Below are 14,316 nucleotides of genomic sequence, written 5' to 3' on the forward strand. Positions count from 1 at the left end.
AAAAAAAAAAAAAGACTTCAGTTTTTACTTGGAATGAAAGAGAAAGGCACTAAATATTTTATTAAAAAAATATTTTGAACAGTTTTGACGGTTTCCCTATCATCCTGGTGCCTGACATACATAAACATCAAATACTTAAAGTACACAATTTGATACATTTTGACACATTTATACACATGTTAAACCATCACCCCAATGGAGATGAACATATCTATTATCACAAAAGTTTCTTCAGCCCCTTTGTAGCCCTATCCTCCCACATCCCCCAAGTCCCCATCCCATGTCTGGGTAACAACTGGTCTGCTTTCTTTCACTAACATTAGTTTACATTTCCTAGAATTTTACATAAATGTGTTATGTGCATCAATTCTTCATTCCTTTTTATTGGTGACTGAGTGGCATTCCACTGTATGGATATACCAACATTGTTTATCCATATACTCTCTGTAGAAGTTTTAGGATGTATCAGTTATTCCATTTTTGTTTTTACTGTTATGAATAAAGATGCTACAAATATTTGTGTACCAGTCTTTTTTTGTTTGTTTGTTTATTTGAGACAGTCTCGTTCTGTCTCTGTCACCCGGGCTAGAGTGCAGTGGTATAATCTGGGCTCACTGCAATCTCTGCCTCCCAGGCTCAAGCAATCCTCCCACCTTAGCCTCCTGAGTAGCTGGGACTACAGGCATGGGCCACCAGGCCTGGCTAATTTTTTTTACTTTTTGTAAAGAAGGCATCTCACTATGTTGCCCAGGATGGCCTCGAGGTTTAGAACTCAAGCAATCTTTCCACCTTGGCCTACCAAAGTGTTGGGATTCCAGGTATGAGCCACTGTACTCAGACCCCACTGTTTTTTTTGGAAACTGGGTCTTGTCCTGTCACCCAGGCTGGAGTGCAGTGGTACAGTATGTACAAATCTTTTAAATATTCATATGGCATGCATAGTAGGTCTACATTTAACATTTAAAAAAAACTTCAAAACTGGTTTCCAGAATGTAATATAGTACCTTCATTTTGTTATTTTAGCTATTCTATTATTGTGAGTGGTACCTCATTGCATTTTTACTTTCCAGTTTCCTAATGAGTAATGATGTTGGACATCTTTGCATATGCAATTTTCCATTTACATATCTTCTTTGGTGAGGTGTCTATTCAAACTTTTCCTTACTGTTTAATTGGATTGATTTCTTATTGAGTTTTCAGAGTTCTTTTCATATTCTTGATATGAATGTTTTATAAGATATGTGATTGCAAACATTTTTTCCAAGTCTGTGACTTTTCATTTTCTTAAGTGTCATTTGAAGCATGTAAGTTTTAAATTTTCATAAATTCCAATTTATCAATGTATTCTTTCCTGGATTGTGTTCTGAAGTTTCATCAAAGAAATCTTTGCTTAAGCCAACATATGTTGATTACTTTTATGTTCAACTTGGCTGGATCACGAGGTGCCCAGACATTGGTCAAATATTATTGTGTCTATGTCTGTGAGGGTTCTTCTAGATGAGATTAACATTTGAACTGGTAGACTGAGTAAACTAGATTTCTCTCCTAAATGTGGGTGGACCTCTTCCAATCAACAGTTTTTTAGTACAACAAAAAGGATGAGTACGAGGGTCTTCCCACCTGACTACTCAGGTTAAACATCAGCTTCCTGCTTTTGGACTGAAACTAAAAAATTAGCTTTCCTTGGGTCTTGAGTCTGCTGACTATCAGACTAGAAGTTATACAGGTATCACAGGGTTTCCTGGTTCTCAGGTCTTCGGACTCAGACTAGATCTACACCACTGGTTCTCTTGAGTCTCCAGCTTGTCAGCTGAAGATATTGGGACTTCTCAGTCTCTATAATTGTATGAGCCAATTCCTTCAAATAAATCTTTCCATATATAATTATTAATATATAGGATATATATATACACACACACGCATGTATACACGTGTACATATAGACACGTGTATACACATATGAACATATGTGTGTATACATGTGTATAGAGGAAGGTGATATATGTACATATGTATATAAATACATAGGAGATATATAGGCATATATAGGACAGCTATATATATATATATATATATATCTCCCATATAAATATATATGTATATGTGTGTGTATACATATATATACATATATGAACTGTTTCTCTGAAGAACCTGCCTGTAAATACATCAAAGTTGCAAAAATTTTCTCCTGTGTTTTCTTGAAGTTTCATAAATTTAGGTTTTATATTTAGGTCTGTTATCCATTTGGGTTTTCTACATGGCCTACACATATATATGTATTTATTACAGAAATTGGCTCATGTGGTTATGGAGGCAGAGAAGTCCCACAATCTGTCATCTGCAAAATGAAGATGACAGTTGGTGGAGTAATTCAGCTGAGGGCTAGGGAGTAATGGGGTAAGACTTCATCTGAGTTCATGGGCCCAAGAACCAGGAGTGCTGATGTCTGAGGGCAAGAGCAGATGGATCCCAGTTCAAGAAGAGAAAATAAGTTTGCTCTTCCTCTGCCTTTTTGTTTTATTCAGGCCCTTAATAGACTGGATGATGCCCATCTGCATAAGTGAGAGAGATCTTTACTCAGTCTACCGATTCAAATGCTAGTCTCTTCCAGAAACACCCTGATGGGTAAACACAGAAATACTCATTGAACAGCTATCTGGGCATCTCTTAGCCCAGTCAAATTGGCACATAAAATTAACCATTGTATGGTGTACAGTGTTAGGTGTGGGTTGAAAATCTTTTTTTGATTTTTTGCAAATGACCATATACTTGATCCAGTACTATTTATTGAAAAGACTATTATACTCTCTCCACTGACTTGCCTCTCTGTACATCGGCGAAAATCAGTTAATTGTCTGTGTACACGTGGCTGTTATTTCTTGACCTCTATTCCTCGCCAGTGATCTATTTCTCTGTCTTAATAGAAACGTAGTCCGGCATCGCTTAATGACAAGGATACAAACCTGATGGTGTAGCCTACTACACACCTAGGCTCTATGGTAGAGCCTATTGCTTCTAGGCTACAAACCTGTACAGCATGTTACTGTACTGAATCCTGTAGGCAACTGTAATACGATGGTAAATATTTGTGTATCTAAACATAACTAAACATGGAAAAGATATGGTAAAAATATGGTTTTGTAATCTTCTGGGACCACTGTGGTATATGTGATCCGTCACCGACTGAAACGTCATTATATGGTGCATGACTATACTAAACTGTCTTAATTAATATACGTTTATAGTAAAGTCTGCAAATAAGGTAGTGTTAGCATTCCAACTTTGTTTTTCTTGTTCAAAGTTGTTTGAGCTAAGTCCTTTGCATTTCCATATGAAATTTAGAATTAGCTTATCTGTTTCTATAAAATTGCCTGCTGGGATTTTGATTTAGATAGTATTTAATCTATAGACAATTTGGAGAAAGCTGATCTTAAGATATGGAATCTTCTGACCCATGAACAAAGTATATCTCTCCAATTATGTAAGTCTTAAGATCTAAATAAATATCCGGTTCTTATTTGTTCTTTTTCTTGCTTCATATTGTTAATATCTTCCTATATCTATTTTGGTTAATATGCATCATGCTAATTATAATTTTGTTGACTCTCTAGTGCTAACATTTCTTCTTTTATTGGAATCTGTAATCCAATAGATTGTCTTTTGAAAAGGCCATTCTTGTCAAATGCCTTTTTTCTTTTGTTCTTTTTGAGACAGGGTCTAATTCTGTTGCCCGGGCTGGAGGGCACTAGCATGATCATGGCTCACTGCAGCCTCGACTGCCCAGTTAGTTTTTAAATGTTTTATAGAGACAGAGTCTCATTACGTTGCGTTGGCTGGTCTTGAACTCCTGGGCTCAAGTGATCCTCCTGCCTCGACCTTCCAAAGTACTGGGATTGCAGGGGTGAGCCACTGTGCCTGGCCTCTTCAAACATCTTATCTTGGCCTGTGAGTTCATCTTCCTCTGAGAATATTGGCTAGTCTGTCAGTCAATGGCATGAAGAAAGCATCTGGGGCTTTGAGCCTTAGGGTAGGGAGGCTCTGACAGCAGAAAACCAGTCATCACACTCTACCCCAAGAAATAACCCCGTTGGATAGGAGAATACCTTTTCCCTCTTCTCACTCTCAGAGAGAAGTAGAAATAATTCTTTAGCACTGGGTTTTAGAGGGGCTGCAGCAAAGACATACTAATCTTTCACCTAGTTCCCTCAAGCTCCTCAAAAACAGCACTGTGAACTACTGAATTTATGTCTGAAGACACTTAGCCCAGAGGTCTGAGTCTTTTTGTGTGGGGCAGGCAGCATTTCTTAAAAGGCAATGGCCACTGATTAAAATAAAAGTACAGAACTCCAAAGGTTCACCCTGTATTTCATATTTCATTCTCCCTCAGCTAGGCTAGATTGCCTCCTGTCTCAAGTCAAAGCCATCCTGCTTCACATACACAAGTTCAATAGATAGCACCTGTAATACCAAGGGACTGCTTACGGTTTCCTATACATTTTCTCTTTCTAAATTTCTCCTGGGGTAATCTCCAGGGTGGGGGCAGCAATCCTGTAGATCGGAAACTTGATTGTAACAGGAGCTGGGACCAAATTTCTAATATAAATAAACATTTAAGGCAGTAGAATTTCCCCCAACTACCATCTAATTGTAAACGACATGTCTTGATATTAGCATAGTTGCTTCTGACACATGAGTTGCTTAGAAGTGTACTTTATTTATTTATTTATTTATTTTTCTTTTTAAGACAGAGTTTCACTCTTGTTGCCCAGGCTGGAGTGCAATGGGGTGATCTCGGCTCACTGCAACCTCTGCCTCCCAGGTTCAAATGATTCTCCTGCCTCAGCCTCCCAAGTAGCTGTGCCTACAGGCGGGAGCCACCATGCATGGCTAATTTTTGTATTTTTAGTAGAGACAGGGTTTCACCATTTTGGCCAGGTTGATCTTGAACTCCTGACCTCAGGTATCCACCCTCCTTGGCCTCCCAAAGTGCTAGGATTACAGGCATGAGCCACTGGACCCAGCAGAAGTGTATTTCTTGACTGCAACCTTTAAAAAAACCCTTTGTTACTGATTTCTAACTTAATCACATTCCAGTAAAGGAATATAATTTTTCTGATCCGTATTCACTAAAATTTGTTGATATTAGCTTTATGGCCTGGTAAGTGATTCATTTTATAAGTGTTCTATGTGTCTTTGAGAAGACTGTTTTCTCTACTTGTTTGGATGCAAGGTTTTATATAATATTATTAATTTAAGCTTGCTAATTTTGTGTTACACAAATTTTCTCTTTATAAATTTTCTGGGTGGCTTAAGCTATCAATAATGAGTGTTATGGCAGTGAGTTAGTGAGTTTCTCCATGTACTGCTATTGCTCTTTGCTTTACACGTTTTAAGGCTATTTAATTGAGTGCCTATACACTGAATCTATTATCATAAAATAATGACTTTCTACAACTTGGTAAAGTTTTTCTTCCTAAATCACTTTGAGATGAGACCTTTCTTTATAATACATCTGGCATATATACTGCTCCTTCTTTAGTTTTCCACTCTTCTTTGTCATTTTATTTCAGGTGTGTCTTTTATAAAGAACATATACTAGGTATTTTTAATAACTCCAGTCCAGTTAGTTATGCTTTTAACTGACATGTTTAATCATAAATTATTTTATTTTAATTTTTTAAAACCCCCTTTTTTTCTTTTTGAGACAGGGTCTCACTGTGTTGCCTAGGCTGGAGGCCAATGGCATGATCATGTCTCACTGTAAGGTCCAATTCCTGGGGTCAAGTAGTCTTCCTGCCTCAGCCGGCCTGCCTCATGCACCACCACAGACTATTTAAATTTTTTTTTTCTTTTTTTGTAGAGACAGAGTCTGCATGTTGCCCATGCTGGTCTCAAACTCCTTGTCTCAAGGAATCTCAACTTGCTATGGCTCAACAGGTATGAGCCTTTTCGCCCAGCCAACCATAAACACTGTGATTTCTGATCTCTGTGTGTGTATGTGTATGATTCAATTGTCTAATTTTAGGTTTTCTCTGTATCTCATTTTCTCAGTGCTTGTTCTTTTCTCCTAACTTTTTTCTTTTTTTTTTTTTTTTCGGTAGAGATAGGGGGTGTCTTACGATGTTGACCAGGCTGGTCTTGAGCTCCTGGCCTCAAGGAATCCTCCTGCTTCAGCCTTCCAAAGTGCTGGAATTAATTATAGGCGTGAGCTATCATGCCCCTCACTTTCTAAAAAATGCATTATTTGAGGGAGAGGGCAATATTTTAATTTCATTTCTCCCTTCCACTGGTTTGGTGATTATATACTGTTTCTACTGACTTAGTAGTTATTTTGATATTTTACCAATGAATACTTAATGTAGTCTTATTAAGTATCAATTGCTTAACTGACTAATGAGGTAGACATCTTAAACAATTCTCAATTTTTATTTTATCCATTATTTTAGATTGTCTTTAAAAGACATACAAATTGGCTAGGTGTGGCGGCTCATGCCTATAATCCCAGCACTTCGGGGGGCAGAGATGGGCAGATCACCTGAGGTCAGGAGTTCAAGGCCAGCCTGGCCAACATGGTGACACCCTGTCCCTTTACTGCAAATACAAAATTAGCCAGGCATGGTGGCACATGCCTGTAATGCCGGCTACTTGGGAGGCTGGGGCAGGAGAATCGCTTGAACCCAAGAGGTGGAGGTTGTAGTGAGTGGCGATTGTGCCATTGCACTCTAGCCTGGGCAACAAGACAGAAATTCTGTCTCAAATAAAAAAATAAAAAAATAAATCCTACAAATTACATTATTACAATTATCACTTCATATAAGCAACGATTATTTATATAAACATTTTAATCAATATATTGACTCATTATTCATTCTTGCATCTCAGACCTTCCTTGGGACTTTTCTTGAAATACACCCTTAAAAAATTCTTCACAAAGGTCTGTTGGTAGTAAACTTTCCCCGTTTTTGAAAGTCTTAAAATTATTTTAAGGTTGACAACTTATTTTCATGCAGCACTATGAGGATGATTCCACTGTCTTCTGGCCTCACTGTTGCTACTGAGAAATCTGATATATCATCATCATCATTATCATTCCTTTGTAGATAATTTGCCTTTTCTTTTAATTCTTTTAACATTTGTCTTTGCTTTAGGTCTACTATGGTATGATATCAGGTGTGGATTTCTTTTTATTTATCGTGCATGTTATTCACTGTGCTTTTTGTATCTGTATCTATGAATTTATAATTTTTACCAGGTTCGGGAATTCTTAGCGAACATCCCATCAAATTTCTTGCTCTTCTCAGCTATTCTATTCTTTTCATCAAGGACTCTGATGACTGTATCATAGATCTTCTATGTCTCTTAAGCACTCTTTCAGTTTTCCATCTCCTTGAATTTTTATTCTCTATTCTGGCTCATTTTTCAGATGTATCTTTCATTTCACTAATCTCCTCAACAATCACATTTCTCATTTCTAACTGATTAATTTTTTTCTTTCTTTCTTTTTTTTTTTACAACCTCCTCCCTCCCACTGATTCATTTTTATGGTGATTTATTGCTTACTCATTTTATTTCTATAAATATCTCATCCATAGTTGTTTTATAATCTATATCTTATAATTTTAGGATCTGGCCATCTTAGGAGAAAATCTCTTAGTCTTTTATGTTGACTACCATTGATGGTGAATTATCTCATTTTATGTTTGGTGATTTTTGATTGTCTAAATTAGGTATGCTCGGTAGGATTTGCATTTGCTTCTCCAGATATCCAGGGGGATTTCAGGTGGTATTAGTCTACACAGCATGGCACTTTGAAGCTGTATTTTGGTTAGCTGGGAATGTTAAGTCAGTGGATAGCACACTAGCACTGGGGAGCCATGGAATGCAATGGTGGCTGCTGAGATCAGTTGTCTCTTCTTAAGGATAAAATAAATGTAAGTATTAGGGCAGTTGTTCTGATCAACATTCTGACAAGAAGTGTAGCCATTTTCATCTAAACAAAAATTAAGTCTTCAGAAACACCATTTGCAAAATTTGAAAATATAGTGTCTAAAAAATAAACTGGGGGAAATTCCTTGTATTATGGAGAAAAATAATGAACACTGGAAAAAATGAACAAGATTCTAAAAGCACTCTTTAAAAGAGACCACCTTCTTCCCAGTCTTTACTCATTTATATGTTGTTAGAATAAATAGACATATTTCTCTCTCATAAGGTCTAAATACCATGTAAGTTTAGGGGAAAAGATTAGGCCTATTTTTTTAGATTAAAAATGAATAATTATTATAAATGCTGATCTAAAATTCAATAGTTAAGGGAGATAAATATTTGATTTTAAAAATGTATTCTTTATTTTTTACAAGTTTAAAAAATATAAATAAAATATCTTTTTCTTCATTACTAGTAATCCTAAAATAGATTCCAGTAAACAATATATAAAATAGTTTAAGCTGACTTTTTAGAACCAAGGCAACCTAGCAACAATGCATTACATTCTTACAGGCATAAAAAAAGGAAATGAATGAATAAGAAGTTATTCTGAATTGCTTACCTGCTGGCTGTTTTCACAGAACAATTTTTCTTGTGTCCTCTTTCAGCTCGATTATCTCTCAGAAGCTGATGCTACACAAAATGTTAAGACAAAGTCATAGAAACAAAAATATTTTCATTATATTATTTTGCAGGTAGGAAAATATTCTCATTCAAAGGTACACTATTAATTTATTTGCATGACTTTTTTTTTTCTGGTTTCTTTTAAAGCAAAGATTACAAATACTACTTTTTCTGAACTTCAAGAGTTCAGGGAGACAATTTTTTTTTTAATTCAATCTTTATTGTCACTGTTGCAAAATTATTAGTGAGAGTTAGCACTCCAGTTCTTCCTGGACAGCTAAGCTGCCCTCACAGTCATTCCAGATGTGGCCTGGAGCTGCAGCCCTAGAACACATTTCTTTTTCTTACTCACTGCAATAGCCCTGGTTGAAGTAATGCAACCTCTCTTGTCAACGGCCTTTACTGTAGCATTCAGCTGTGAATTTTTTAAGGCTGTGTTACCTATGCTGACATGAAGAGCTAATATTATTTTCTCTGTACCTACTGGCTTAACATGGTAAAGAAACACGCTTAAAACATTCTTCTTCAAAGAGATTATTGGCTTGGAAATATATAATTAGAAAAAAAAACATATTTGATTGCCTCCTCAAAATGCGTTACCATCCACTTCCCTTCACACTTGCTTTACCCTAACTAATTGGAAAGGAAAAAAAACAAATAGTCAATATTCTTCACTATGTGCTCACTCAAACTGTAGCTTATCTTATTAATGCAGAAATATGATTATATGCAAGACCAGGCTAAAACGAAGTTATACAGAATCTTAGCAATTAAACCCAACAAAAATAAGAGTCTTATAAGTAATAATGCAGGATACAGCTGGGTTCTAATCCCAGCTGGGCCAGTAACTAAAAAGTCACTAGGTTCCAAAACACCTTTATCATTTACAAGCTGTGTAACTTTAGGCAAAGTACTTAACCCCTCTAAGCCTTGGTCTCCACCTGTAAAATAGAGATAACAATAATATCTACCTGTAAAGCTATTGTGAGTACTAAGTAATATAAGTAATATAAAGCATTTAAAATGTTTAGCACTATAAAACTGGAACATAGGAAATGCTGAGAAAGAATATGGCTTAAATGCTATAATTATAATTATGATGATAATTAATGGGCCTGGCTCTTGGTTGGTATTATCTGGCCAGTATCAATAATTTCTAATGATGAATAACTGCTTTGAACTGTTCAATTACATCACTCAGAATCAATTATTAGTTTACTTAGCTGTCTTTGAGAAGGAATAGACCTTAATTAATTATCAAGAATATGATTAGACTCATTCTTTCAGGAACAACTCAACTAAATATTATTAAATTTTCCCTTAAATATCTACTTCTTTCCGTTCATTGCCACCATCCTAGTTCAGACCACCATTTTCTCACTGCTGGAAAAGCCTCCCAAATGATCTCCCTGCCTCCAGGCCTGCTCCCTTCAAATCTGTTCTCCACACTGCAGACACAATGAGCTCGCTAAAATTAATCTAATTATATAACTCTATGGGTATCAAATCCAAAATCATTTACAAGGCTGTCATGACCCTTTGTAATTTGATTACATCTCTAAATTCATAATTTATTATGCTTCCTCCTATCCCAACCTAGCCTTCTTTCTTCTAAATTATATATCCTAGCCATATTGAGCTTCTTAGTTTGGGGTATGTACCATGCTGTTGCTCATCACTGGCCCTTTGCTTGAGTTATTCAGTTTGCCTATATCTTCAGGGTTCAAGCACTGTGTCTGGAACATTTTAGTGCTCAATAAATATTTGTGGAATGAATGAATGAAGGAATGAATGAAGGAATGAATGTATGAAATAAAGAAATAGGGAATGAGATCTGGTATGTAGCTGAAGCCATATCTCATTATTACTACTTATAGAAAACAGCAACCAGTTATCTTAAATCCATTAATCTGAAAGTGTTTCAATTTAGAAACACTTCGTACCATGAACACTAAATTGTTTCTGAAAATAAAGAAAATTAATTACTTTGGCATTTCTAAGTCTAGTGCCTTTTAAAAAATATATATGCAAACCAACATTTGTGACACAGATAGCTAGAAGATGATGAAATCTCTACTTCTCCCTTAAATTAATAATAATAGTTAATAATTAAGTTTTCTAATTCTAAGATAAAAGATACTTGAATACTATTCCTGAGGCTTGTGTTAAAACAGTTTAAACAAAGAACTCAAAATCCCAAACACAATGTTATGAAAAATAAAAAATAAAAAATCTATAGTTTAGTTTTGAAAAATGCAATTATAACGACCAAAATAAACACTTGGTTGTATCTACTAGGTCTGGATAGTTCTCAGAGAGGCCACTAATCTGGATGAAGTTAAATGAGATAGTACCCTCTCTGAACGTTGATATTATAGCTCCTGTTATTAGATTAATGTGAGAATGTGTTTTCTTCCTCAAATTTATGGTTTTGATGGACTTTGTACATAAAAACAAGTCAAACAATGGCATTACTAATGCAATGCATCTATGTGTATAAAAGCCATCACAAACTTATCTCACCTTTTCAATAAATCTGGATATACCACTGCAACTTTAAAATGAAGCTCAGATATAACTATAGAAATCTCTGGGTTAGGAATCACAAGTTAATATGTGAGCTTAGCTCTTTTATGTGGCAAAGATGCAAAAATTAATCTATGGTGTTACTTGAACAACATATATTTGTATTTAGAAGACTTTGGCCTGGTGCAGTGGCTCACGCCTGTAATCCCAGCACTTTGGGAGGCCAATGTGGGTGGATCGTCTGAGGTCAGAAGTTGAAAACCAGCCTGGCCAACATGGCAAAATCCCGTCTCTACTAAAAATGCAAAAATTAGCCAGACATGTTGGCGGGCGCCTGTAATCCCAGATACTCAGGGAGTCTGAGGCACAAAACTCACTTGAACCCTGAAGACGGAGGTTGCAGTGAGCTGAGATTGCACCACTGCACTCCAGCCTGTGCTACAGAGGGAGACTTTGCCTCAAACAAACAAACAAACAAACAAACAAACAAAAACCACTCCCAACATATTTTTTAAAAAAGGAAGTCAGATTATGAATTCAAAATATATAAGAATCCTTGATCCCTGCTCTAATAAGCAAGAGTAACTCAAAAGATTTTGAAACTATTTTCATTCTTCTTGATACATATTTTTGTCTGTTTCCCTGGACTCCTATCAGTGTCACAAGTGAGGTTACTTTTCTGGATTCTGACTCAATAATGTCAACTCTGATCAAAAACAGAACTTCTGAATATGGTGCGAAGTGCTTCTTACCTTCCAACTTTCAGACTGCTGGACTTAGGCCACACGAAGATACAATCCCCTTATTAGTGACCTGCAGATGTATATTAAAAAATAACTGACATAAGAATTACATTAAAATCCATAAGTAAAAAACCTAGGCACACAATTTGAAAAACTGCTGAATTAAACCAGGAAGAAAAGTATACCTTGTAGATAATGGTTTTTATATTTAAAGAAAAGGAACTAAGAATTTTTGTGGCTATTCATGACATTTTTCAAGATTATTAAAAGTCTCAAATCCCAAGAGGAAATCCCAAAAGAATTCTGTAAAGAGCTCTTTGTAGAATTCTCATTCCCCAGCAATCCTCTCTTTACTACCTGATATACATAAGGCACTCAAGCTCAGGAGTGCTTCTTTTGGCAGCCACTGTTCAGGTAATTCCTCAAATGTCTGCAAAATAATTTCAAGTCTCTTTACACTCAGCAGTGTCCTCAAAATTAAAACGGGAACTAAGTAACATCTAAACTGATCTGACTCACCAAGATATGTCTTGTAAACTCAGTCAAAATGTCTCAAGGAAGCCAAGCTTCAGAATTAAAGAAGACAAAACAAAAAATGATGCTTCCTATAGTTGCTGCTCCCTCTTTCCTTCCAACCCTGAACCTAACCTTGACATTTCTCTTTTGTGGCCTTCATAATGCCTTCTCTATGGCTTTCTGAAATATTCATCAAAATACTGTAATTACTGCTTAGGTGATTCAGACTAAAGCCACCTCAGGGAAAAAACTATGTTGTGTTTTACAAATAACTCTTTTGATAAAAATTGAGAGTACTCAATAGATAGTGTCTCGTGGGTAAGTTATTTAATAAATGTATCATAAAGGCAGAATCACTATGCATGGCAAATTGAAATGGTACTTAGCACTGAAGAATAGCAAGAAAGAAGAATCATTAAGATGGGGAAAGGAGGTGGGATTTAAAAAGTAGGGTTAATATTGTTTCTTTGTGTTAAGTTGGTATGAGAAAAATATAAGGTAATCATGCATGCTAATTAGTCATTCATTCAACCATATACTAAAGGATTTTATACTTCATGGTCTTGCATTTCATCATTTGCACCTAACCTTAGACAACAGTTTAGTTTGCTTTACAGTTAGGTCTGTGTTGAACTAAGAAATTATTATCCCTTATGTAAGTAGAATGTATTGTACGTATACATACAGGTACAATTCATTGTAATTATTCAGATTCCTTATTTGCAAATTCACCTACTTGCTAACATTTATTTGTAACACAAAAAGCAATACTTCCCCTGCTTTTGCAGTCATTTGCAGACATGTGTAGGCAGAGTGGTGAAAATCTGAGTGGCCTGTAACATGTTTCCAGCTGAGCTCCAGCCAGGTGACTTGGCTTGTTTCAGCTCTCATCATGTAAACCAGTGTATTTCTTGCAGTCTGTGTAAAGCTGTTTTTTTTTTTGTTTGTTTGTTTTTTTGCATAATTGTGCTTCTGTTGGTGACTTCACTATTTAAAATGGCCCCAAACATAGTGCTAAAGTGCTGTCTAGTGTTCCTAAGTGCAAGGAGACAGTGATGGGCCTTAAAGAGAAAATGTGTGCTTCAGATAAGCTTCATTCAGACATGAGTTATAATGCTGTTGGCCGTGAGTTCAATGTTAATGAATCAACAACAGACATTAAATAAGGTGTGTTTAAACAGAAACACACATAAAACAAGGTTATGTATTGATCAGTTGATGAAGATGTGACCTGGGGCTCAAAGAAACCTAACCCCGTATTTCCCCTATAAGCAATGGTTCAGTATTCATTGATTTGGCGTTTGACTTGACTACATAGAACGTAACTACCGTATGTCACAAGAATTAACTGTATTTGTTAATTAATAATCTACCCAATAAGGATACAGATCCGAAATGGCATATCAAAGTTTAAGTAAAAAGCTGATTCAAAAATTGGTCAAAAAGATTTAAAAAGATAAAAAATAAAACTGGTCAACTTTCTTCCTTGTAAGTTATTAGTTATTAAAGGTAATTTTAATTTAAGAATAAAGCTTGGCTGGAAGCAACCAGGTATACCACAATGTAAGACCTAAATTTATAACATGGCTTTAGTACTTCTCAAGTTCCAAAGGTTAGAAAATGAGCTTTATAAAATTATATTTTGGGATAACATATATCCTGATGCAACTTAATACTAAAAGCAGAATATTACTGTAAGCATTGTACATAGAGGGATATGAAGCATTCAGGAAAGCTGAAAGTCTAATTTTTGTATTGTAAATAATAAGTAAGAAGGGCTGGGTGCGGTAGCTCACGCCTGTAATCCCAGCACATCGGGAAGCTAAGGCAGGCAGATCGCGAGGTCAGGAGTTTGAGACCAGGTTGGCCAACATAGCGAAACCCTGTCTCTATTAATAAAATGCAAAAAAAAAATTAGTTG

General features: G+C 35.8%; 1 protein-coding gene across 2 annotated transcripts in view; it reads right to left on the bottom strand.

Moving 5' to 3' along the window:
- GPATCH2 (G-patch domain containing 2) overlaps positions 1-14,316 on the bottom strand; it is a 200,396-nt gene that overhangs the window by 52,378 nt on the left and 133,702 nt on the right. For both annotated transcript variants that reach the window (XM_017526304.2, XM_017526301.2), the window contains one exon: positions 8,549-8,619. In XM_017526304.2, the coding sequence (XP_017381793.1) occupies positions 8,549-8,619 (71 nt within the window). The remainder of the gene's footprint in view (positions 1-8,548; positions 8,620-14,316) is intronic.

The sequence above is a fragment of the Cebus imitator genome, unplaced genomic scaffold (genome assembly GCF_001604975.1).
Source record: "Cebus imitator isolate Cc_AM_T3 unplaced genomic scaffold, Cebus_imitator-1.0 Scaffold42, whole genome shotgun sequence".
Lineage (NCBI taxonomy): Eukaryota > Metazoa > Chordata > Mammalia > Primates > Cebidae > Cebus > Cebus imitator.